This window comes from Diaporthe citri, assembly GCF_014595645.1.
Source record: "Diaporthe citri strain NFHF-8-4 chromosome Unknown scaffold_3, whole genome shotgun sequence".
Lineage (NCBI taxonomy): Eukaryota > Fungi > Ascomycota > Sordariomycetes > Diaporthales > Diaporthaceae > Diaporthe > Diaporthe citri.
This window is the reverse complement of record NW_025064848.1, coordinates 3,978,335-4,000,772: the sequence shown is the minus strand read 5'-3', so window position 1 is coordinate 4,000,772 and position 22,438 is coordinate 3,978,335. Positions and strand designations below refer to the sequence as shown.

The following is a 22,438-nucleotide window of genomic DNA, read 5'->3' as shown; positions in this document are numbered from 1 at the left end:
TTAATTACCTTTTATATTATTAGGAAATATATCCCCTTTTTACTTTATATAAGAAATATAAATAAGTTATATATTTATTTATAAAATATAATAAATAAATTAATTTAATGATAATTAAATAGCTTTAAAAAAATATTTTTAATTACCTAAAAGTAAGGATATTTATAATACTTTTTATATACCCTTATTATATTTTTTATAAAAAAAGAATTACGTTAACTGCATTAACGTTTTAAATACTTATTAATTAAATGTTTTAATTACTTATTAAAGAATATTAAATATAATATAAAGGTAAAGACTTTAAAAATTATTATAAAGTTTTATTATTATTATTAACTTTATAGTTTTGCTTTATAAAGATTTAAGTTTATTTTAAAAAATAATTATAACTTTAACTATAAGATTATTATTAATATTATATATTTTCTTAAAAATAAGCTTATTCTTTATATTATTAATTTAGCAATAATGTTTTAAGCAGCTTAATTTCTTAAATTACTTTTAATTAAAAATATATAAAAGGTACTTTATAAATATTAAATTAATACTTATCTTAGCCCTTTTAATTAAATTCTTTATAATACTAATATAAACTTTATATTTATTAAGTTTTAAAAGATAATATAAGTAATAAGAATTGCTTATAAATAAGTTTTAATAAAAGCTTATTAATTTATTAGCAAGGTTAAATATTATTACGCTCCTCTTTAATAAGTATTTAATATTTTATATATTAAGTTAATTATTATTTATATAAAAAAGGCTATTTTTTAAATAATAATAAAGGCCGTTAATAATATTTATAGCTCTTAAGGGATTATACTTATATTGCTTATCTTTAAAGCTTATTTATATTTTATAAAGAACTTAGCTTTTACTCCTTTAATATAAAAGTAAGCTAAAGTTATTAAAATAGCAATAAAGTTTTTAGGAAAATAAACATTAAATAAAAAGTAAGTATAGCTTTTAATACTTATAATAAACTTAATATTATAAAAATCCTTAATTTATTATTATAAAGTAATATAAAAGTATAGTAAGAAAAGGATAAATAGTAAGGCTTATATAAACTTCTTGCTATTAATAATTATAACCTTACTTTAAATTTTTTAAATAGCTTAATAATCTTTTAATTTATAATAATATAATTATATTATTATAATAAAATAAAGAATGCTATAATTTAAACTTTATAGCTAAATAATAATTTATAATATATTATATACTTTAAGCTAAATCTTTTAAATATATACTTAAATCCTTTAAGATTAAGATAATAAAAATAACCTTTAAAAGTAAAAAATAAGCTAAAAACTCTTATTAAGGCATTTTTAATATAAATATTTATTATTTAAGCATTCCTTAATTAAATATTCATTACTTAATATAAAAAAGATAATTATAAACTTATATTAAAGCTTTAATAAAACAATATAATTATTATACTTAAAAACCTATTTAAGAAATTTAATTATAAGAAAGTATTAAACTTAATTAAATGTAATGTTTTTAAGTTTATACTTTATAATAAGAAGATATATAGCGGCATATAATTCTTTAAGTTTTAAATAATATGCGAAATTAAGGGTAAGATTAAAAAGCCTTATAAAAAGTTATGCCTTATAATAACTAATTGCAATAATTATAATAAAAAAGAAATTTTTACTTAATTCCTTATTATTTAATAATTAAGCTAATAACTTTTAATTACTTTAGCATTATCTTTTATTTAATAAAAAATATATATTAAGCTTTAAGATATTATTTAAACTTATTTATAATTAAAGTTAAAGCTTAAATATATAATATTTATAAGGTTATTATTAAAGATTTATAATAAATATCCTTTTAATATTATTATATATATTATTAAACCTTTATATAATATTGCTAAGTTTAATATATATTAATAAATAATATATTATAAATATTATTATAAAGAATTAAATATAATTATCTTTATTTATAACTTATGCTTCCTTATTTTAAATAATAATATAAAGAACTTTAATATTATAGTTATATAAATAAATAATAATTTCTTTATTATTACTTTAATATTCTTAATAATAAAGGAAGAAAAGATTAAAAAGGTAGATATTTAATATAAGCTAAAGATAATACTTACTCTTAAAATAACGCTTAACTTTAATAATATAAAAATTATTATTATAAAGAATAATATTATTAATATACATTAAAAAGGTTAAAACATAAAGATTGCCCTTATTTAAACTATTTTTCTTAATTAAAAATAATAATATATTAAGTAATAAGCTTATAATGCTTACTTAGCTTTTATTTATTAATTAAAAGCTATGTTTAACTTATTTATAGCTACTTAAATTATTAATTTAAGTAAAGAAAATTATGCTAAACTTAATAAAAGGCTTTAATAATAAATTAATTATCTTAAATATAATATATAATATATGTTACTTAATTTAATTATAGCTAAATTACTTAGCTTTTAAATAAGCTTTATTATTATTTTTATTAATAAAACTTAAGGTAATAGCTTTATAAAATTAAATATTTATAGCAACATTATTTATTAATCCTTTATTAAGTATAAAAGAGTTATTAAAAGCATTTTAGCTTTTAAGATTTATAATATAGTTTATAAATTTAATATAAGTATTATTTTAGCAGCTACTTTATATTAAATTATTATTTATCTTAGCATTAATATTATTTTTTTTATAATTTATATAAATTTATACTCTTTATATAAGTATTTAATTAAGCTTAGCATAATTAAAGAAAAACGCTTTATAATTAACTTAATAGCACTTTAATAATTATATAAGAAATATAAGATTTTTAAGATTTAATAAATTGCTAATAATTATAACTTAGTAAATACTTTTATAAAGGATATGCTAAATAAAACTTTTAAGTAGCTTATAAATATTAATAAAATTATAATTAAGGTATAAAGATATATTAATTAAGGATAATTATTTACTTAAGTAAAAGGAAAAGGTATATTAAGGCTTAATATATTACTTATTATTAAGGAATATATTTAAATAAAAGTTAATAAAAGTTAATAAGTTAAGTTAATTATAAATAAGGTTATAAAGAAAAGATTATTAAAGCAACTTAATCTTTGCTTTTATTTAGCAAAAATATATAAAATTAATAAAAGTTTAAATCTTTCTTTTATTAATTAATTATAAATTACCTTAAGAAATAATATAATATAGCTTATATTTAAAATTACTTCCCTCTTAAGGGTAAACCTTATAATTAAGATTTTTATAATAATGCTTATGCATTAAGGGTTTTAAGTAATAAGGGTTATTATTATCTTATAAGCACTTAAATTGCTAGCTTATATTTAATAAGCATTCTTAATTAAATTTTACAATTTAATACTTATATATTAATCTTATATATGTTTTTATTTATTAACTTAATTAATATTAAATAATTTCTTAATAATCCCTTATATTTAACTACTTTCCTTTATTTAAATACCTTATTTGCTAAACCTTATAACTTATTTTACTTATTCTTTCTTTATAATTAATTAATCTTTATTTAATTATAAAGATTAAGCATAATTAAGCTTAAGTTAAATTAAATTAAGGCATATTATAAGCTAAAGATTAAATAATAATATTATTAATTTAAGGATTTAATTTAATCCTTATTTAATTTAGGCATTATAAGTAATAAAAGCATAAGTTTATAAAATGCATTATAAATAAAATATTTATATAATAAAAATAATAATTTATGCTTTATTAATTAATATAATTAAGGTAATTTATTATATATAATTATTAAAATAATCTTTATTTATTAATTGCATACTTTAATAAAATAATTAACCTTTAATCTTTTAATAATAACCCAAGCCTTTTTATATGCTTGTTTTTTATAAGTATTTAGCATAATTAAATAAGCGTATATTTTTAATTAATTTAATTAATTAATAAATTTAAACTTAATGGCTTTAAGTTTAATTTAACTTCTTTTCTTATATACTTTTTAAAGGCATGCATTAATCATTTAATTAAAGATTGCTAATATAATTATGGATGTGCCTTAGGGGGATAGCAGCACTGGGCATGATAGGTATTATGGGTAATTAGCATTAAAGCACCGGCAAGCAAGGGTTATGTGCGGCAATACGTAACCACCCCTAAATAATTTATAGCTAAAGGGAGGTTTTGCAGCTTATAACTGCAACCTTCCTTCCTTTTATATAGCTAATTTAAATATAACTAGTTTGCTATTAACCAACATACGTTAACCCAGCTAATAGTTTTCTTATTATTTTTAATAATTTAAATTAGCTTAAATTTATTATTTTATAACTTATTTATTACTTTATTAAGGTAATATTTATATTTATAAATATAAAGCATATATACTTAAAAAAAAATATAAAAATAATATAAAGAAACGTTTTATAAAAGGGAAATTAAGGGCTTATATTAAGTATTTAATTAATTATATAGCATTTAATATTTTTTAAATTTAAATTTCTTTATTTAAGTAAATAATCTTTATAAGGAATATATAATTTAATAAAGATATATTTTATAAATTAGCAATAAATAAAATAAAAAATAATCTTTTAATTTTTAAAGCAAAATTATTAAATATTAAAATTATTAATGCTAAAAAAATTTAAGATTATATTTATATTATACCCTTAATACCTTATATAAAAATAATTTAATTAATTTAAATAATAAATTTAATACTTATTTTATATTAAAAAAGAATAAAATTAATACTTTTAATTAAAACTTAAAAATAAAGACTTTTAAATTTAAAAGGTAAAATTCGCTATATATTGCTTTTATAAAAAGCTTAAGAAATTAAAAATAAAACCTTTTAACCCTTAAAAAAACCTTAAATATATTAAAATAAGGCTTTTATAAAAAGAAATATACTTTTATTAATAAAGCAAGGATTAATAAACTTAAACCTTCCTTTTAAAAATTATATATATTTAAAGCTATAAAAAATTAAAAATCCTTTTAATTAATATAAATAAAAAAAATATAAAAATAAATTTAAAAGTTTAAACTTATAAAAAGATCTTTTTAAATATATAATTAAGATAAATATCTTTAAGAATCCTTTAATTAATTATTATATTTAATAAATATAATTATATTTTACTTTAATATAACCTTTTAAAATAACTTTATAATTACTTTCTTGCTTAATTAGCTTAAAAAATAAAAATAAAAAATATTTAAGAACTTATATTTTTTAATTTTAAATAATATAATAATAATTATCATTTAAGCCCTTAAAATTAAATTTAAGCCTTACTTAATATAATAATATTATAAAAATTTCCCTTTAAAATTAATTATATAAAGAAAAGCTTAAAAAAGCTTTTTTTTAAAATAAATAGCTTAAGGCAATATATTAAGAAATGCAAAGCTTTATTAAGCTTAATATTTAAAAAATTATTAAGCATTAAAAAGCAAAATTAACGCCGTTATCTTTAAAATAAATATATAAATATAAGCTTAATAAAAATAAAATAATTAAATCTTTTAAAGTATAAATTTATATTTAAGGAAACTTATAACCTTATTTTATTATAAAAAATATATATATTATAACCTTAATAATAAAATTATTTTATATAATAATAATAATTATTATATACTTTAATTTAAAAATTTAATAATTTAATATTATAATTATATTTTTAAACGCTAGCTAAAAAGTATTAAATTAAATTTATTATAAATTACTTAATAAATTTAAGAAATTAAGGAAATATAAAGTATTTTTAAGGGTACTTTATAAACTTAAAAACTCCTTATCTTTTTAATATAAAGATTTTAATTATATATTATAAAATTTAAGCTTAAAACCCTTTTTAAAAAAGCTATATCTTTTTATTAACCTAACTTATAAAGTAATAATTCTTTTTTATATAAATAATATTTTAATTATATATTTTAAAAATAAATATAAATTCTTTATAAAAATTAAAAATAAAATTTAATTTATATATAAAATAAAGAATTAAAGAAAGGCTTAATAATTCTTAAGTATATAAATTCTTAAAGATTAAAAAAAGCGCATTATAATACTTTTTTATAACTTATATATTAAAAAAATAATAAATAAATATAATTTATTAAAAAGTAAAAACTTTTTATTATTTATTTTAATGCTTAAGAAAAAGCTTAAAATTTTTTTTAAATAAGCCTTAAAATAAAAAATTTAAAAGTTTTAAGAAAAAGTTAATTTTATCCTTTATTTAATAATTATAATATGCTTAAATATAGCATTTTCTTACTTTATATTATTAAGATTCCTTATAAACTTAAGTTTAAATTATCTTAAAGCAGCAAACTATATAATTTAATATTTATATATTATTTAATTCCTTAAATTATAATTTAAAGGGAATTAAAAAGCTTAAGCACTTTTAATAGCTAAAAATACTTTATTTATTAATAATAAGGAAAATTAAAAATCTTTTTAAAGGTATATAATAATTTTTTTAAAGGCCTTATATATTAAAAAGCATATAAATAAATAATTATTTTTATTTTAATTATTAAGATTAAATTATTAGCTTTAAAGCTTATAATTAAAGAAATAATAACTTTAAAATATTTATTTAAAGATATAACTTTAAATTTAAATAAGCCTTAAATTATTTATTATAATAATTAAATAATTATATATTTAATTATTTATAAATATAAATAGCTAAAAATAAGGCTTAAATATATAAATATTTAATAAATATAATTAAAATAAAAATTTAAAAAAAATACCTTTAATATTATATATTTAAAAATTAAAAAAATACTTATAAATAAATTTATTAAAGTTTTATTATACGCTTAATTTAAATATTTTAAAGCTTTTTTAAATCTTTAAAATATAAGGAAATTAATAAAAGAAGATTAATTTATTTATTAATTATTCTTGCTATTAAGTTTTTATTAAAAATCTTAAAAATTATACTCTTTAAAAATTATAATGCAACCCTTATATAAAAATTATTTTATAATTAAAAATTATCTTTTAATCTTTATAATAATATATTAATTAATTTAAAACCTTTTTTTAATTATTATAATAATCTTTTAATTTTTTTAAAAAACTTTTTAAACTTTTAATTAAATTTTTAATTGTAATTTTAAATTAAGATTTAATAATATTTATTTTTTAATATTACCTTTAAAATTAAAAGGCTTAATTAAAATAATAATATAATTTTTATACTTTTTTATAATTTTTATATTATTAATAACTTAATTTTAAAGCTTTTAAGCCTTTATATTAACCTTATTATATTGCTTTAAAGTAATTATAATTTAAGCTTTAAGGCGCTTTATTATATTCTTATACTTACTTTTTATAACTTTTAAAAGTTATTATTATAAGGTAAAAATCTTTTAAGTATTAAAAGAAATTATAAAAATATAATTAACGCGGGTTAAATTAAACTCTTTATGCTTATATATATTTAAGGCCTTTTTTTAAGCATATTAAAACTTTTTAAATGCTAAGAAATTACTAAATTAAGCGCAATAAAAATAATAATTACCTTTATTATTATAATTTATATAAAAATTATTATTATAGCTATATATAAAACTCTTAATATAAGGAAGATAAGGAATGTAATGCTTATTAATCTTTTTAAGCTCCTTTATATCCTTTTTCTTTTTCTTATACTTTATTTTAACCTTTTCCTTAAAAAGGCATTTTATCTTAAGCTTTAAGCTATTTATATATATTTAAAGGTTTTTTAAAGTTATATTAAAAATTAATATATGCTTTAAAATTAATTTTTAAATTAATTAAAAAACTTATTCTTAGGCATATTATTTAATAGCATTTTAATAAAAGCATTAAAGCTTTTATTATCCTTATTAATAAGCTTTTTATTAATTTAACTATACTTATATTTCTTTTTTTAAATCTTAAAAGTATAAGGAGGTAAAATAACTTATAGCTTAAAAGCTTATTTTTTATTACTTTTAATTATCTTTAATATAATTAAAAAAATGCTTAAAATTAATAAAAATAAATATTTTTAAATATAAATTTAATTAAAAAGTTTAAAAAAAAAGTTTAATTATTAATTATAAGCTATATTATAAGGTTATAAATAGCTAAAGTTTAGGTAATAAAGTATATATATTATAAGAAAAATTAAATAGTTAACTGCTTAATGGGTTGCAGCTAATGTTTTTAAGTATAAATTAGCTACTTTAAAAAGTAAGGTAGTTAATAAGGCAGGAACTGCCTTTTAATTAAGGGGTATATTATATGCATATCCTTAACCCTAGTTTATAATTACTTTTTAAAATGCTTAAATAGCTAAATTTCTTTTATTTCTTCCTTTTAAATTACTCTTAAAAGATAAACGCTTTTATAATCATGCTTTTAAACCCCTTACAACACTTATAGCCTTTTACATCAGATGCTATACGATACTTGAAAATGTACTTAAGGGAAAAGCTTGAGATGAACTTGAAGCAACGCAAAAAAGAAAGAGAAGAAATGTCACAGAATGCTGTGCAGAGATGTCCGAAACTTGATCATCAAAATGGTTATCTCCCAGTGCTTTGCTAAGTGACAGGTCGAAGGACAGAACCCAGAGTCCCTCGCCCGGACATCGGTCATGTGCTTCTCCTAGCTAGACCAATCTGTGCGGCGAACCCAGAAACAGAGATAAGTGCTCGGGAGATCCCGACACAGACTATACGGGAAGAGCGGTGGGACCTGATTCCAAGCTTGGCTCAGGGACAGTCATCTTCCATAAGCTGACTACAAGACTATTAAATCAAGCTTGTGACCCCCACAACGACCTTTCTATGTACAGAACCAATTGTGGGTTGTATAAGTATCGCAGGAGCCCATATGAGGCAAATACCGAGGTAATAGAGAGCGGGATGGTCAGCTGTTCTCACAACATCGAGAGGGGTTGCTCGTAAGATCAGACAGGAACCATGGATGTGGGTGTGAAGCAGTCGATAGTCTGCAATATAGCGCCTCAAGGGACCATAGATGAGTTGCCCCTATCACAAGCCAGTAAGCGACGGTCTGACTGCGTCGTTGGCCCCATTCACGGGCTGAGAATTTTGACGCAGATAGAGTTCTGAGCGGGAAACATGTGGCCAGATCGAGCCAGGCCCAGACGTTGGGCGTGGCTGATGATCCCACGAGGGAACCAGCGGGGTAAAGGCGGGATCACAAGGAAGGCGCAGCTGTGTTGCTATCGCCTAGCCGTGCACCGTGGCTGCAGAAGCTGAAGATCTGCATGAGAGCTCAACGAGAGTTGCGCATGTCCCAACCTGGGGCGGTGGGCAGACGATGACCTGATATTTAGACTTGGGACTTGGCGACGCGGCAGCAAGCCTTGTGGTCATGCGACGGGAAGGGCAAAGATATAAATCTTTCCAGCTTAAACTGCATACGTACTTCCTCAAGCGATGCGATTAATGACGAAAGCACGGCTTTGCCTGGAATGAGTCTGCATGTGTGTGTGGGTGTGCAGGCTGCCGTCCATGCAGCATGCTATTATAAGCCATGTGGCCACAAGACAACCTTGGTTGCGCATGTGGCTGGCTAGACGCACCACCTCACAGAAGTCGACTGACGCGGGACCCAAACAGACGCAGCAGCTCTAAGTATCAAAACCTAGCTGTGATATGGAGGAGCGCCAGGGGCCGGTCGTGTCGAAGAGTGGCGGGGCGCCGTTGCGAGGGGACTTGCTCAGACTTTAATATACGCAGTCAGGTAGCAGTTGCCTAAATGTTGAATTTGATTGCCGGGCGAGCCTAGGCGGAAGAGAGGTCGGGTGACACGAATCGAAGCTTTCAACGGTGCCGAAGCGCATTGGATATTTCCGAAGTCTACAGGACACACATGCAGAGTCTTCATCCATGCATGCAGCCGCCGCCAGTCCGGTTAAGGTCCCGATCGAAGATGAAGTGTTCCATTCGAGGGCCGTGTCTGATTGTGGTTAGTCCTGTGTGATGCGTTTTCCATTTCTGGCATCAAGATTCGTGGCGAGCGCTGTAGGTGATGGAACTTCAAGGGCTTGCATCCCGGGCCGAAGGATATCGCAAAAGTCAGTCCATTAACTGTTGTTCTGATGGAGAAACAGTCAGAAGTCCCGCGGCGTCCTTTTGAGTCACACTGTAGGTCGGATTTTTCAAGCACCAACGGGCATGGATATCTCGGTGTACAACCAGCCCCAAGCTCAGACTCAGCTGGCGTGGCGCATGTAATCACCGATGTGACCCTGCCATGTAGGGCCCCGACAGATTGCAATTTGCTGTCCACCGCCCCGGGCGATCATACAGCAGCCGCACAGAACGTTGGGAGCCTTTGGTTGGGGGCAGTTGAGAGCGTCGAGCGCAGGCAGGGCGCTGAGGCCCATGAGACGGGCTGTTGAAGATCTTCTCTGTGCGCCTGCATGTACGAGTTTGACCGTGGCGCATAACCAATTTCTAAGAGAGATCAAAGTCAGAAAGGTGGGCTGATGGATGTCAAGTCGTGAAGAAAGCCAAACCGAGAAGCGCGCGAATGGTAAAACAAAAAGCAAGCTATGTTGAACAGGATCCATTAAGCTCCGACAAGTGTATATTTCACGATGCCACCAGAGATGCACCCCACAATAATGCCGAGTTGATGGGCGCTCGCTACCGGCAGGTATTGTAGCAGCGGATAACACCAGCTGCATTGGACAGCCATCAAGTGACCCGGGTGCCAGGCTATGAAGACGACATGGTGCAGGAAGGGGGACTACTGCGTGCAGCAGATAGTACCGACGAGTTGAAGAGCGGTAGTGATAACGGCAGTAGTAGCTGTGGCAGTAGCTGTGGCAGTAGCTGTGGCAGGAGGAGGAGGAAGAGCACGGGGGAGGATTGGGAGGATCAGGATGCTGGGCCGCCTCGTATTTTCGGGATAAGCACCGACTGTAGTCTGCCACGGATGCACTTGCCTTGCCTCACACGCGCTTGGATTGGCCAGTTCCTAATTGGGCAGGTGAACTACGTAGGTAAGCGCAACCTACATGTACATCCATGATACGCGCGGGATGTTTCCTGCATGAGCCGTCCACACACACCTTCGCATCCCAAATCTAAAATTCCTGAATCTCTATCTCTGCCTGCTATCTGCCTGCCTTGGCCTCTCGCTGACCCTTTTCTCGCACTTTCGCACCCGTGCTCTTTCTACTCCGGTATCTATGCCGGCTTCCCGAGTAGGCGATGCCGAGGTCAGCCGGAATCTGTGCGTGTCCCTCGCGGTGAATTACTTGCCGTCCAGCAGAGGAGGAGCGGCGCCTAGTGTCCCCATCCATCTTTGGGCAGCCATGGGACAGATCCAGGAGCTGGGTTACCACCAAGATACTACAGAGGTAGTCGTCGAGGCTGCTAGCGGGTCACCCCAATCTGCTGCGGTACCACGTAGCAAATACAAAGTCCCCAGACATTAGCCAGACCCCCAGATTCCTCGCGCCATGAGGAAAGACGCCGCGAGAAATCGTCCCAAGTAACTTCCAGATTTGTCTCCCAAGAAATTTGAGTTCGCCGTGTCACGCGTTTGACATGCAGTACTACCACATGGCCCTCGTCGATCACCACGAAGTCCCGAAATTCGGCTTGGACATGCAGTCCATTTCGCCCAACACTCACCAGAGCACCGCCCTCCCCTGCCATCCAGCCATCTTGGCAAATACGACGCGCCTGTCCAGGCCTCAACGCTCGCTTGAGCACATTGTGCATGAGGCTAACCCCCAAGCTTGCCTGGGTACTTCTAGGTTGCCGCCAACCCATGTCCACACCTGCAGCCCGGACGGCCCCCTGTCCACCCCGTCTCTCGGGGAGGCCAAGCTTGTCAATCCCACTGACGCTGAGCGTGGACGATTCCAATCCTGGGCACGACAGGACGCCCTCATGGCCTGAGCCTCGTATTGCGCTGACTGTGTCTGCAGACGTGGCACGATGCTACTATCGCTACTATCTCCTCCAGCTTGACGGATCAGATCGGCACCCTTATCGTGAAATTATATCCAGCGGCGACCCCCGTCTTCCAGGCCCTCGGCTCGCAATGCGTGTCCCCGCCACCTGTGCTCGTTGATCCAATATTCGTCTTTTCTGCGCTCCGGGGTGGACGCTTCGTTCACGATGAAGGCCACAATCCGTGCTCCACAAGCATCCGTGCTTCTGCTTCTGGCATTTGTAAGTAGCCATTCTCATCGAGACAGCCTCACATCCAGCTCACAATATCCAGGTATCCTCTTGCAACGCTGTCCTTGTGAGAAGAGCCCTCAGCACGCCCGCCACATTACCTGGAGCATGGCTATATCAAGGTTGCTACACGTAAGCGGGCATGGACTACCCCTTGATCACTGCTATGACTGACTTCGGGGGACAGAGACGTTGGGAGGACAATCAGTGAAGCCTCCTATGTTGATGGAACGAACATGACCGGGTCTGAACTGCATCAGCTTTTGCTCGTCCCGGGGCTTCCAGTATGCCGGAACGGAGTACAGTCAGGAGTGTTGTACGTCCACTCAAGCCGAACCTTTTTTGTGAGCATGTGCTGATCCAATTCCTAAAAGACTGCGGAAGCGAACTTGCAACCGCTGCAACAAATGCTACTGAATCAGACTGCTCGTCGCCCTGCACGGGCAATGCCAATGAGCCTTGCGGAGGAGCAAATCGCTTGACCTTGTACTACAGCTCTCAGCCCGTGGGCCCTCAGCCAAACCCGGGCGTCGACGGATTCAACTATGTTGGCTGTTACTCGTACGTGATTTAGGACGATTTTAGGCACCGGAGAGAGGGGGAATATCGTATGCTAATTCACTGTCAGCGAGGGATCAAGTGGCAGGACTTTGACACACGGCATTGGATCCGTCCCTGCGGCACAGATGACAATTGCCGGGTGCGTATCAGCTTGCAAAGCAGCCGGTTACTCGCTGGCTGGTACTGAGTACTCGTCAGAATGCTGTCAGTTGTTGTCTCCTTGGATGTCACACTTACGGAGTGCTTCTGTGCTAATGTTCCAACAGACTGTGACAATAACATTCAGAATGGCGGTGCACCGGCTTCAAGTGGCTGCAATATGATGTGCAGTGGAAATCAGACCGAGATATGCGGGGGGAGCAGCCGTCTTTCCTTGTACTCTCTGGATGGTGTTGTGCCTCGCGGTCCGACTTCCACCCTGTCTGCCGTCACGTCAACGGCCTCTACGCCGGCACCCACAGGGTTCCCGACAGGCTGGTCTGCCCAAGGGTGCTGGGTAGACAATAACCAGAACCGCATCCTCTCCTACAAAGCCCCTGACTCACAGACACTGACACCCCAGTCCTGTGCCCTCACGTGCAGCAACGCGGGCTACACCGTCTCAGGGACCGAGTATAGCACCCAGTGCTTCTGTGGCAAAGGCATCTCAAATGGTGGGGTACGGGCTACAGCGGATACGGAGTGTAGCTCCATATGCGCGGGAGACACCACGCAGAAGTGCGGTGGGCCGGACAGGCTTTCCATTGTTTCCCAGGGAGAACCTGGCGTCGAGCTACCTCCTGCGCCGATAGGGCAGGTAGGCAGTTGGACATACCAAGGATGCTACAACGACAATGCCAACGGCGCCAACCAAAGGACCTTCCCATGGCAACTCATATACGCCGGTACCTTGACTCCCGCAATATGCCTGGACAAGTGCGCGTCGTTTGGGTATGCAGCTGCTGGCCTGGAGTACGGCCAGGAGTGTTACTGTGAGTCGCGAACATGGTCTGCTATCTGTCGTTGGCCAACGTCGTACTGACCTCATGACCCAAAGGTGGCGACCCGTCCGATATCGACAAGAACAATGCGACGAAGCAAGCCGAGACCGGCTGCAGCATGGTTTGCGCGGCAAACTCGTCGGCCATCTGTGGAGGTGAGAGCCGTCTCTCAACGTACTTCTGGAACGGCACGGAGCCCCTTTACACATTTAGTTATCCCACAGGCGCTGCAGCTGGGAAATACGAGTTCCTCATCGGGGGCGTGACGATCCCCTTGATGGTATCCGAGTCCATCACCGGCAAGGTTAACTTCCTTTCCAAGTGGGGCACCGGCCCGGGCAATGAGACGGGCGCGTATGAGCTCGATCTCACACTGGTGAATGACTTCTCCAAGGCGTGGAGGACGTTGCACGTCAAAACGGATCTCTTCTGCGCGGCTGGTGTGGTGCTTCCTGACAAGGGAGGCCGTCAGCTGACTGTGGGTGGATGGTCTGGTGAGTCAACTGAGGGTGTCAGGCTGTACTGGCCCGACGGCTCGCCTGGTGTATGGGGCACGCACGACTGGCAGGAAAATGTCAATGAGCTCAGCCTCCAGGTCGGACGTTGGTACCCTTCGGCTATGGTCATGGCGAACGGCTCTGTGATGGTTATCGGTGGTGAGGTCGGTTCCAATGGTGCGGCTGTGCCCTCGATCGAGGTCCTGCCTTACACTGGCACTCCGCCTTTGTATATGGATGTAAGTCACTCTCACCTCGACTCGGTCCTGTGAGCAGTCTCGATGCTAACTTTGGTGGACAGTGGCTTGACAGGACAAACCCCAACAACTTGTATCCCTTCATTTCTGTCCTCCCGTCCGGTGGCATTTTTGTTCAGTACTGGAACGAAGCCCGCATCCTGGACGAGCGGACCTTTGAAACCACCAAGACCCTCCCAAACGTACCCGGTGTGGTCTATGGTACCCTCGGTGGGAGGACCTACCCTCAAGAAGGCACAGCGGTCCTCCTGCCTCAGGTGTATCCCTACACAGATCACCTCGGGGTGCTCATCTGCGGTGGCAGCACAGTAGACGGCCCAGGCAATGCGATCGACAACTGTGTGACCACCTTCCCCGAGGACGCCAACCCGACATGGACCCTGGAGCGTATGCCTTCACCTCGTGTGATGACGTGCATGGCACCCCTCCCCGACGGCACATATCTCATCGTAAACGGCGCATTGCAGGGCTGGGCCGGCTTCGACCTCGCATCCAAGCCCAATCTCAACGCCCTGCTTTACGATCCCTCGAAGCCAGTGGGAGCCAGGGTCAGCGTCATGGCCAACACGACCATCGCGCGGCTGTACCATTCGGAAGCCATCACGCTGCTCGACGGGCGCGTCCTCATCTCGGGTTCGGACCCCCAGGACAAGAGCCCGGCCCAGAATCCTCAGGAGTACCGCGTCGAGGTCTTCAGCCCACCGTACCTGCTGCAAGGCAAGCCGCGACCGACCTTCACGATCGCAAACAAGGACTGGGCGTACGGCGCGACGGGGATCCCGTTCACGCTGGGTGGGGCGGCGCAGAACGGCGCCATCAAGGTGACGCTGCTGGGCGCCGTGCACAGCACGCACGGCAACAGCATGGGCGCGCGGAACCTGGTGCCGAAGATATCGTGCAGCGGCACGAGCTGCACCGTCGACGCGCCGCCGAATGCGCACGTCTGCCCGCCCGGGTGGTACCAGTTCTTCGTGGTGGACGGGGGCGTGCCGGCGGTGGGCGTGTATGTGCGGATCGGGGGGGATCCGGCTAAGCTGGGCAACTGGCCGAATTTCCCCGACTTTACCGTCCCAGGGGTTTAAGTGAGGGCGAGGGCCGAGATTTTTTAGGTTTTGTTCCTATATATGCTTGTAGGCATTTAGATGATTGGGTCGATGAAGACATCTCATCGCGTGGATGATTGCATATGTAGTTTCCATATAGTAGCATCAAGAGACAGATACACCGAGCCCATGGAGTTTTGGTGAATCGATCCCTGCCTGTCTCAACGGACCTACCGGAGGTAATAGACAATGCGACTCCGAATTGGCTCACCAGGGAAGGTTGAAGCTGATTGGGCCAGTTCGTCTAAGCGCTGAAATGCGGTGCTGAGCGACGGACATATCGCACTGACGCGACTATAGTATCTCCTTGACCGGCAGTCCCGTTCGCAATAATGTTGCAGCCGGGAGCGTTCAGATGAATCGGATGAATTTAGAATGCCGAAGGCTTCTTTCGCCGTGGCATGTGTTGGTCGGACGGCCACACTGCACCAAGGGGCTTAACGCCGGTTAACGCCAGGGGTCATTCAAACTCACATGTCTGTTCATGGTGCAAACCAACGGGCAGGCTAGTAAAGGCACTGACGTCGAGCCCGCCCAACGTAGATGGAAAGCTTATATAGCTGTTGATGTTCCCGTCAGGTTCTGCTTTGTCTGGGGGTAATTCATAGTGTGTTTATCTCCAGCAGACAACAATAACCCTACAGGTCGAGAACAGCAGCAGCAGCATCGACTTGAAAATCACACAATGTCCTTCCTCTACAGCCAACTCTTCGTCAAGCCGGCGTACCCCACCCGGATGCTCAATGGCCAGACGGTCATCGTGACGGGCTCCAACACGGGGCTGGGCAAGGAGGCGGCGCGGCACTTCGCGCGGCTGGGGGCGGCGAAGCTGATCCTGGCGGTGCGCAACACCAAGGCGGGCGAGGCGGCCAAGGCCGACATCGAGGCGACGACGCAGTGCGCGCCGGGCACGGTGGAGGTGTGGGCGCTGGACCTGGGCGACTATGCTTCCGTCAAGGCGTTCGCGGCGCGGGCGGCGCGGGAGCTGGAGCGCGTGGACGTGCTGTGCGAGAACGCGGGCATCGCGACGGACAAGAAGAGGGTGGTGCAGGGCCACGAGAGCACCATCACCGTCAACGTGGTGTCGACGTTCCTGCTGGCGCTGCTGATGCTGCCGCAGCTCAAGGAGACGGCGAAGCGGTTCGGCGTGCGGCCCAGGCTGACGGTCGTCGCGTCCGAGGTGCACGCGTGGTGCAAGTTCCCCGAGAGGGACGAGCCCAACGTCCTCGCGGCGCTGGACGCGAGCGAGGACCTGGGCGAGCGCTACCAGGTGTCGAAGCTGCTCGAGGTGCTCGTCATCAAGCAGATCGCGCCGCGGATCAAGGGGGGCGTGACGCTCAACATGCTCAACCCGGGGCTGTGCCACTCGGAGCTGTCGCGGGACTCCGGGCTGGGGCTGGCGGTGATGAAGTTCTTCCTGGCGCGGTCGACCGAGGTGGGCTCGCGCACGCTGGTGGCGGCGGGGCTGGCGGGGCGAGGAGAGCCACGGCAAGTACATGTCGGACGCGGTCGTGGCCGAACAGGGCCTGTCTGCGTTTGTGCGCAGCGAGGAGGGCGACAGGGCCGGGAAGAAGGTGTGGAAGGAGCTGAGCGACATACTGGACAAGATCGAGCCTGGTGTGACGGCGAATATCTAGGCAGGGATTAGTGTTGGGTAGCGAGTGACTGGGTAACCCTTGGCGTTCTGTGGCTGTATTGAATTTTCTATTTCCTCTCCAGGATCCGGTCAACAGTTGTGATGTGAGATTTGGTGGTTGTTAGACAGGAAGTGGTATTTGTTGGTTGGTGAGAAATCCAAGTGCGTTAATGTCATTGTGCAGCACAGCGTCTCTCCGGATGACAGCAGGGGCTCTGGTCTGTCATTCTTGGACTGCTGATGACAAATATGACAGGGCGACAGGGGCAGAACTTGAGCAATCGTATGATTTAATGCTCGTTCACATTAGGCTGACTGGGCAAGTTCGCCCATCAATATCTCACACATACGAGTGCCTGAAATGCACACTCTACTGAACATACATGCTGCACCTCCTCGAATGCGGCAGCGCACCCAACCCGAGTGAGCCTTTCTCGTCTATATACATCACACAAAGATTGAAACTGAGTTCAAGATACGAATCCTTAATGAGTATGTTGTTTCTCTGATCTCCTACCATAATAATGGAAAGGGAAAGGGCAGGGTATTCTCTGCTCATCCTATGCACGCAGCGCCGGTGGTTTAGAGTGGGGCAGAAAGCCTGCCGTCCCACCCCCTGCACCCTTGAAAAATAAATGTTGACTTCGCTTCACCACACCCACGCCACCTCTACATTGCCCCATCTGGGCCCCAATCACAACCGACTGTTTACTAAATCCGAGGCTGACGGTCCAAGCTTGATAGCAAAGAGCCGTCGAGGCCCCTCAGAATGCGTCCCTGAGCAACAGATCGCACAAGGCTGAGTGGCCCAAGCATGCGCGGCTGCCATCTCCTTGCCTCACCCCCAAGCTTGCACTTCCGCCCTTTTGCCCTCGGGGCCCTGCCTCGTCCACCACCACCAGGGCTTCTATTCTCACAATCATTCGACGGCATAGCGTACGTCGCGTGGCTCGGCCACTCACTGCCCAGACCCGCCTCATAACTTCAGGGTGCCCTCAACCCAGTGTTCGCAGGGGGCATTCCGTACTAACAAGTCTGCAGACCTCCGTCTCTGTGCCTTCCCCATGGCCATGTTATGGGCATCGCCTAGGCCGCTGTTACGGCCAGTTGTGCCCAGGAAACTCAGCCTCGATGGACCAACTCTGCGAAAATGCATCCAGCGCCGTGGCCTCATAACCCTGGGCATTGAGACATCCTGTGATGACACCTGTGTCGCGGTTCTGCAAACCAAAGAGGTCGGCACACACCAACATGCCTACCTAAGAGACATTTGTAGGGTCTCTTGTGCAAATAAGCATCATCAGGGGGTTCATCCCGTTGAGGCGGTTGAGTCACACACAACCGGAACTTACCTATACTTATGGACAAGGCCCTGAAGAGCACCCTCAAGCCGCCCCCAGATCTCATTGCCGTCACCAGAGGACCGGGTATGAAGCCTTGTCTGAATGTTGGCGTCTCGTTTGCGAAGGCATTGTCCGTTGCTTGGGGTGTACCGCTCGTTGGTGTCCATCACATGCAGGCACATGCCCTTACCCCCCACCTGGAGGCAGCACTATCGCTACCGCATAGGAACTCCATCGATGTCCACGAGCCACAGTACCCCTTTCTCACTCTGCTGTAGGGCTCATCCCCCCCCCCCCCAATACACACACAAACGACCCGGGAGTTCTGGTTGATGGGAGTCGTATTTCTGTTGCTTCGTCTGACTCGAGCATTTTTCTTAGTAGTTATAGTTGCTGACTGAGAAATCGCAGGGTTTCTGGTGGGCATACAATGCTGGTCTACACAAAGTCAGCTATCGAGCATAGAGTCCTGGCATCGACTCAGCGCGGCATCGTGAATCCGATCGAAAAGGGTTCAGCTACTGCCGTCGGGGAGATGCTCGACAAATGCGCCAGGGCTAGTAAGTAGCTCCCATCTCTCTCTCTCTCTCTCTCTCTCTCTCTCTCTCTCTTTTACTCCCCTCTACTGGGAGCTTGGTTTGTAAGAAGCACTCAACGCCAGGCCCCTCTGTAGTCGCCTCTATGGCCTCCTCCCTTTGTAAGCAGCACATGGTGGCAGAATGTTACTCACAATGTCACAGTCATCCCGGAAAGGCTCATCCCGAACAGCAATGCTGTGGTTTATGCCAAGGAAATGGAACGTTATTGTGCGATGAGATCGATGTGGGATGCATACCAGGCGCCACAGAAAAGCGAAGTTTACCAATCAGTGATCGGCCCATGGTCTGTTCCTCCCCCTCTTCGGCAGTCACAAGAAATGATGTACAACTTCACGGGATTGGGCGGTAAGGTGCGGGCGATAATGCGCGAGAGACCTGACATGCCGGGAAACGAAAGAGCAGAGCTGGCTTATACCACCATGAGGCTCGCTTTTGAGCACATCATGAGCAGAGTCATTATGGCTTTGGAAAATGACGAAGAGCTCTTGGCCAATCCCCCACAGTCATTGGTGATATCTGGGGGCGTGGCCAGCAACCGCTTCCTGAAGACTGTTGTCACATCCGCGTTGCAGGCACGTGGCTTTGGTAACGTGACTGTTACGGTTCCCAAGCCCCAATACTGCACAGATAATGCCCCAATGGTCGCCTGGGCGGGACTGAAGATGTATGAAGCTGGGTGGACAACGGACAAATCGTTTCTGCCCCTGGGCGAGTGGCCGATTGAGGAGATCATCACGGGCGTCGACTGTTGGCTCCAGAATGGCGTCGCCGCCTCTCCAGGGTCTACGTCCAAAACGGCAGCTTCTCAACCAGACACAGCCCAGCTACCAGACAAGTCGAAACCCCAGGATCCACCACTGACCTCAACAGCGGATGTTCCTACGGAGCCGGACGCAGTGGCCGCGCCGAATGCCAAGTCCGTCGCACCAACCGAGGATGAAGTCTCCGAAAGCAAGTCCAAGAGCGATAACAAGAAGCCGAGCGCGAAGCCTGATCCGGGCCCATCGTCAGCGCAGGATGTACAACACGCCGCGGGCGGCGAGGGGCCAGGCTCTCCGCAAGAAGACACCGCGCGAACTCCACCCAGCCAGGCAAGCGACAGCCCGGCGCAATCGGGGAGATCACCACGGGCGCTCACAGGCCGGACCAAGGCCAACGCACAGCCGGCGAGCGCCAGGAGGGTCACGGAGAAGCGGGATGACCCGATAAAGCAATTGAATGAAGCGGAGAGGCAGCTCCTGGGCCCCACGGCCCGGCGACCAGCGGAGCCCCTGATGAGGCCACGCCCCAGCCTGGAGCTCCGCGGCCCCAATGAGACCCGCCCGGTCGACGGCCGCATCGCAAAGCCTGACTATAACAAGCGCCCGGCCGGACAGTGGGACAGCCCTGTGAGTGCGAAGAAGAGGGTTGCCGACGGGGCCAGGCGCGACCCGGAGAAGGGGGCGTTAGAGAGGGAAGAAGTTCTCAGGGTCTTGAACCAGATTGGGGCGGCTGTGGAAAGCGAATTGAGGGCAAAAGCTCAGGCCGCGACAACTAACAAGCCCCAGAGGAGGCCCAGTGCTACTTCCCCGGTGGGGAAGAACAGGGCTAACGACGGGGCCAAGCGCGAACCGTTGAGGGCCTATAAGGTACAAACAGAAGGGAAGGAGAAAGTAAAAGCAAGAGAGGACGAGGAGAAGAAGGAGAAGCGCTTCGTGCGTCTACTCCCGCCCGCGCCCGCGGACGAACAGGCCCCCGAGGGTTCGCTCCGGACAGGGCTTAACAGACTTAAGAGTTGGATTGGTCTATAAGGGAGAACCGGATGACTGAGAATACGGTCCAAATTTGAGTTGGGAGAGGGTCCTGAGACGACCACTTTCCGCCGGATTGCGACGGTGTGTCAAATTATTTGTAAGATATGGATATCGCAACTCGCATTGGGAAGGCGTTAGGCACACACATGATTCAGCTGGCAATCTAGCATAGCGTTGAAGCATGGGAACATGGTGCATTGCAAAAAAGCTCATCATTTATTTGTACAGGTACACGGGCGTCTTGTCACCTTCTTTGGCCGCCATGAATGTGGTCCAGATGATGAAAAGGCCTGGCCCCCACCTAGAGAAAAGCCTATGCTCCTCTGCCTCTAGCCCACACCACACATCCCAAGACCTGCCATGCCCATGTCTCTATGACCAACCCTTTCTAAGCCTCACACTGCAACCGCCATTGCTGCCCCCGTCTAGTCCAGGTTACTCGTGACATTCGTGAACTCGCCCTTCTCCAGCTTCGTTTTCCAGAAGATGGGGTTCGTGTCGTTGAAGCCGTGCCTGACCCAGCCCTCCTCCTTGACGTGGTAGAGGTTGATGAAACCACCAGAGTACGCGTCACGGTGCGTGGCGGCCAGGATGCTCCTGCGGCCCAGCTCCAGGGCGTCCTCGTCCGAAAGGTTGTAGTCGTACTCGGCGTCGAGCACGCCGTAGGCGAACGTCTGGCCGGAGCCGACGCAGAACAGGTTGCCGGGCAGCCTCGTGCCGTCCGAGTCGATGTAGTACAGCGCGGGCCCTTCCTCCTTGGTCACGCCGGCGCACATGGTGCCCATGGACAGGCCCATGCCCTTGTACTGGTAGACGAGGTTCGCGAGGATCTTGGACGCGGCGGCGACCGAGATGCGCCGCTTGTGCCGCAGCTCGTGCAGCCGGCACTGCATGCCCAGCCAGGCCAGCCAGTACTGGCAGTCGGCGGCGCCGCCGGCCATGGTGCCCAGCAGCTGGCTGTTGATCTCGATGACCTTCTTGACGGTCTGCGAGGCGATCCAGTTGCCCGCCGTGGCGCGGGAGTCGGTCGCCACGATGATGCCGCCCTTGAAGCGGAAGGCGAGGGTCGTGGTGCCGTGGGCAATTTTGATGGGGCATTGGGGGTTGGAGCGGTCGTCGGTTGCGGCTCGGAGCCAGGAGGAGGGCTGTGGATTGAAGCTATGTCAGCGGTGGTTTTCTTTGGGTATGTTGCCAGCGACGTGAGCACGCATGCGTTGGTTTGCGAGTGTGATCGACAGTTGAGGATTGTGGCCTTACCTGTGCAACTGGGGGCATGGCAAATTTCAGAGATGGGCCTGGCACGCCGTCGGCGAAGTCCATCTCATCCTGCTCTGTGAAGCCCTCGTTCTGGGCATACGCCGGCCGGCTGTACTTTGCGACGAGCGTATCCATGGTGACGTCGGCTGTGGTCTATGCTTCTCTGGAAATGGGCTCCCCGAATACTCGAAGGA

At 40.9% G+C, this 22,438-nt stretch overlaps 4 protein-coding genes across 4 annotated transcripts; 3 read left to right on the top strand and 1 right to left on the bottom strand.

Annotated features, from left to right (window-relative positions):
* Positions 1 to 11,341: 11,341 nt before the first annotated feature.
* Positions 11,342 to 15,595, top strand: INS49_008680 (uncharacterized protein; the record flags this gene model as incomplete). The annotated part of the gene is made up of 7 exons (XM_043169419.1): positions 11,342 to 11,428; positions 11,963 to 12,209; positions 12,593 to 12,779; positions 12,847 to 12,983; positions 13,046 to 13,750; positions 13,816 to 14,495; positions 14,558 to 15,595. The coding sequence occupies 7 exons, from the start codon at positions 11,342 to 11,344 to the stop codon at positions 15,593 to 15,595; spliced, it is 3,081 nt and encodes a 1,026-aa protein (XP_043027099.1).
* Positions 15,596 to 16,301: 706 nt separating this feature from the next.
* INS49_008679 (uncharacterized protein) lies at positions 16,302 to 17,253 on the top strand (the record flags this gene model as incomplete). The annotated part of the gene is made up of 2 exons (XM_043169418.1): positions 16,302 to 17,051; positions 17,095 to 17,253. 2 exons carry the CDS (start codon positions 16,302 to 16,304, stop codon positions 17,251 to 17,253), a joined length of 909 nt encoding a protein of 302 aa, XP_043027098.1.
* Positions 17,254 to 19,025: 1,772 nt separating this feature from the next.
* On the top strand, positions 19,026 to 20,984 carry INS49_008678 (uncharacterized protein; the record flags this gene model as incomplete). Its single annotated transcript, XM_043169417.1, has 2 exons — positions 19,026 to 19,155; positions 19,336 to 20,984. The coding sequence occupies 2 exons, from the start codon at positions 19,026 to 19,028 to the stop codon at positions 20,982 to 20,984; spliced, it is 1,779 nt and encodes a 592-aa protein (XP_043027097.1).
* Positions 20,985 to 21,412: 428 nt separating this feature from the next.
* Positions 21,413 to 22,379, bottom strand: INS49_008677 (uncharacterized protein; the record flags this gene model as incomplete). Its single annotated transcript, XM_043169416.1, has 2 exons — positions 21,413 to 22,132; positions 22,245 to 22,379. The coding sequence occupies 2 exons, from the start codon at positions 22,377 to 22,379 to the stop codon at positions 21,413 to 21,415; spliced, it is 855 nt and encodes a 284-aa protein (XP_043027096.1).
* Between the last annotated feature and the right edge of the window lie 59 nt (positions 22,380 to 22,438).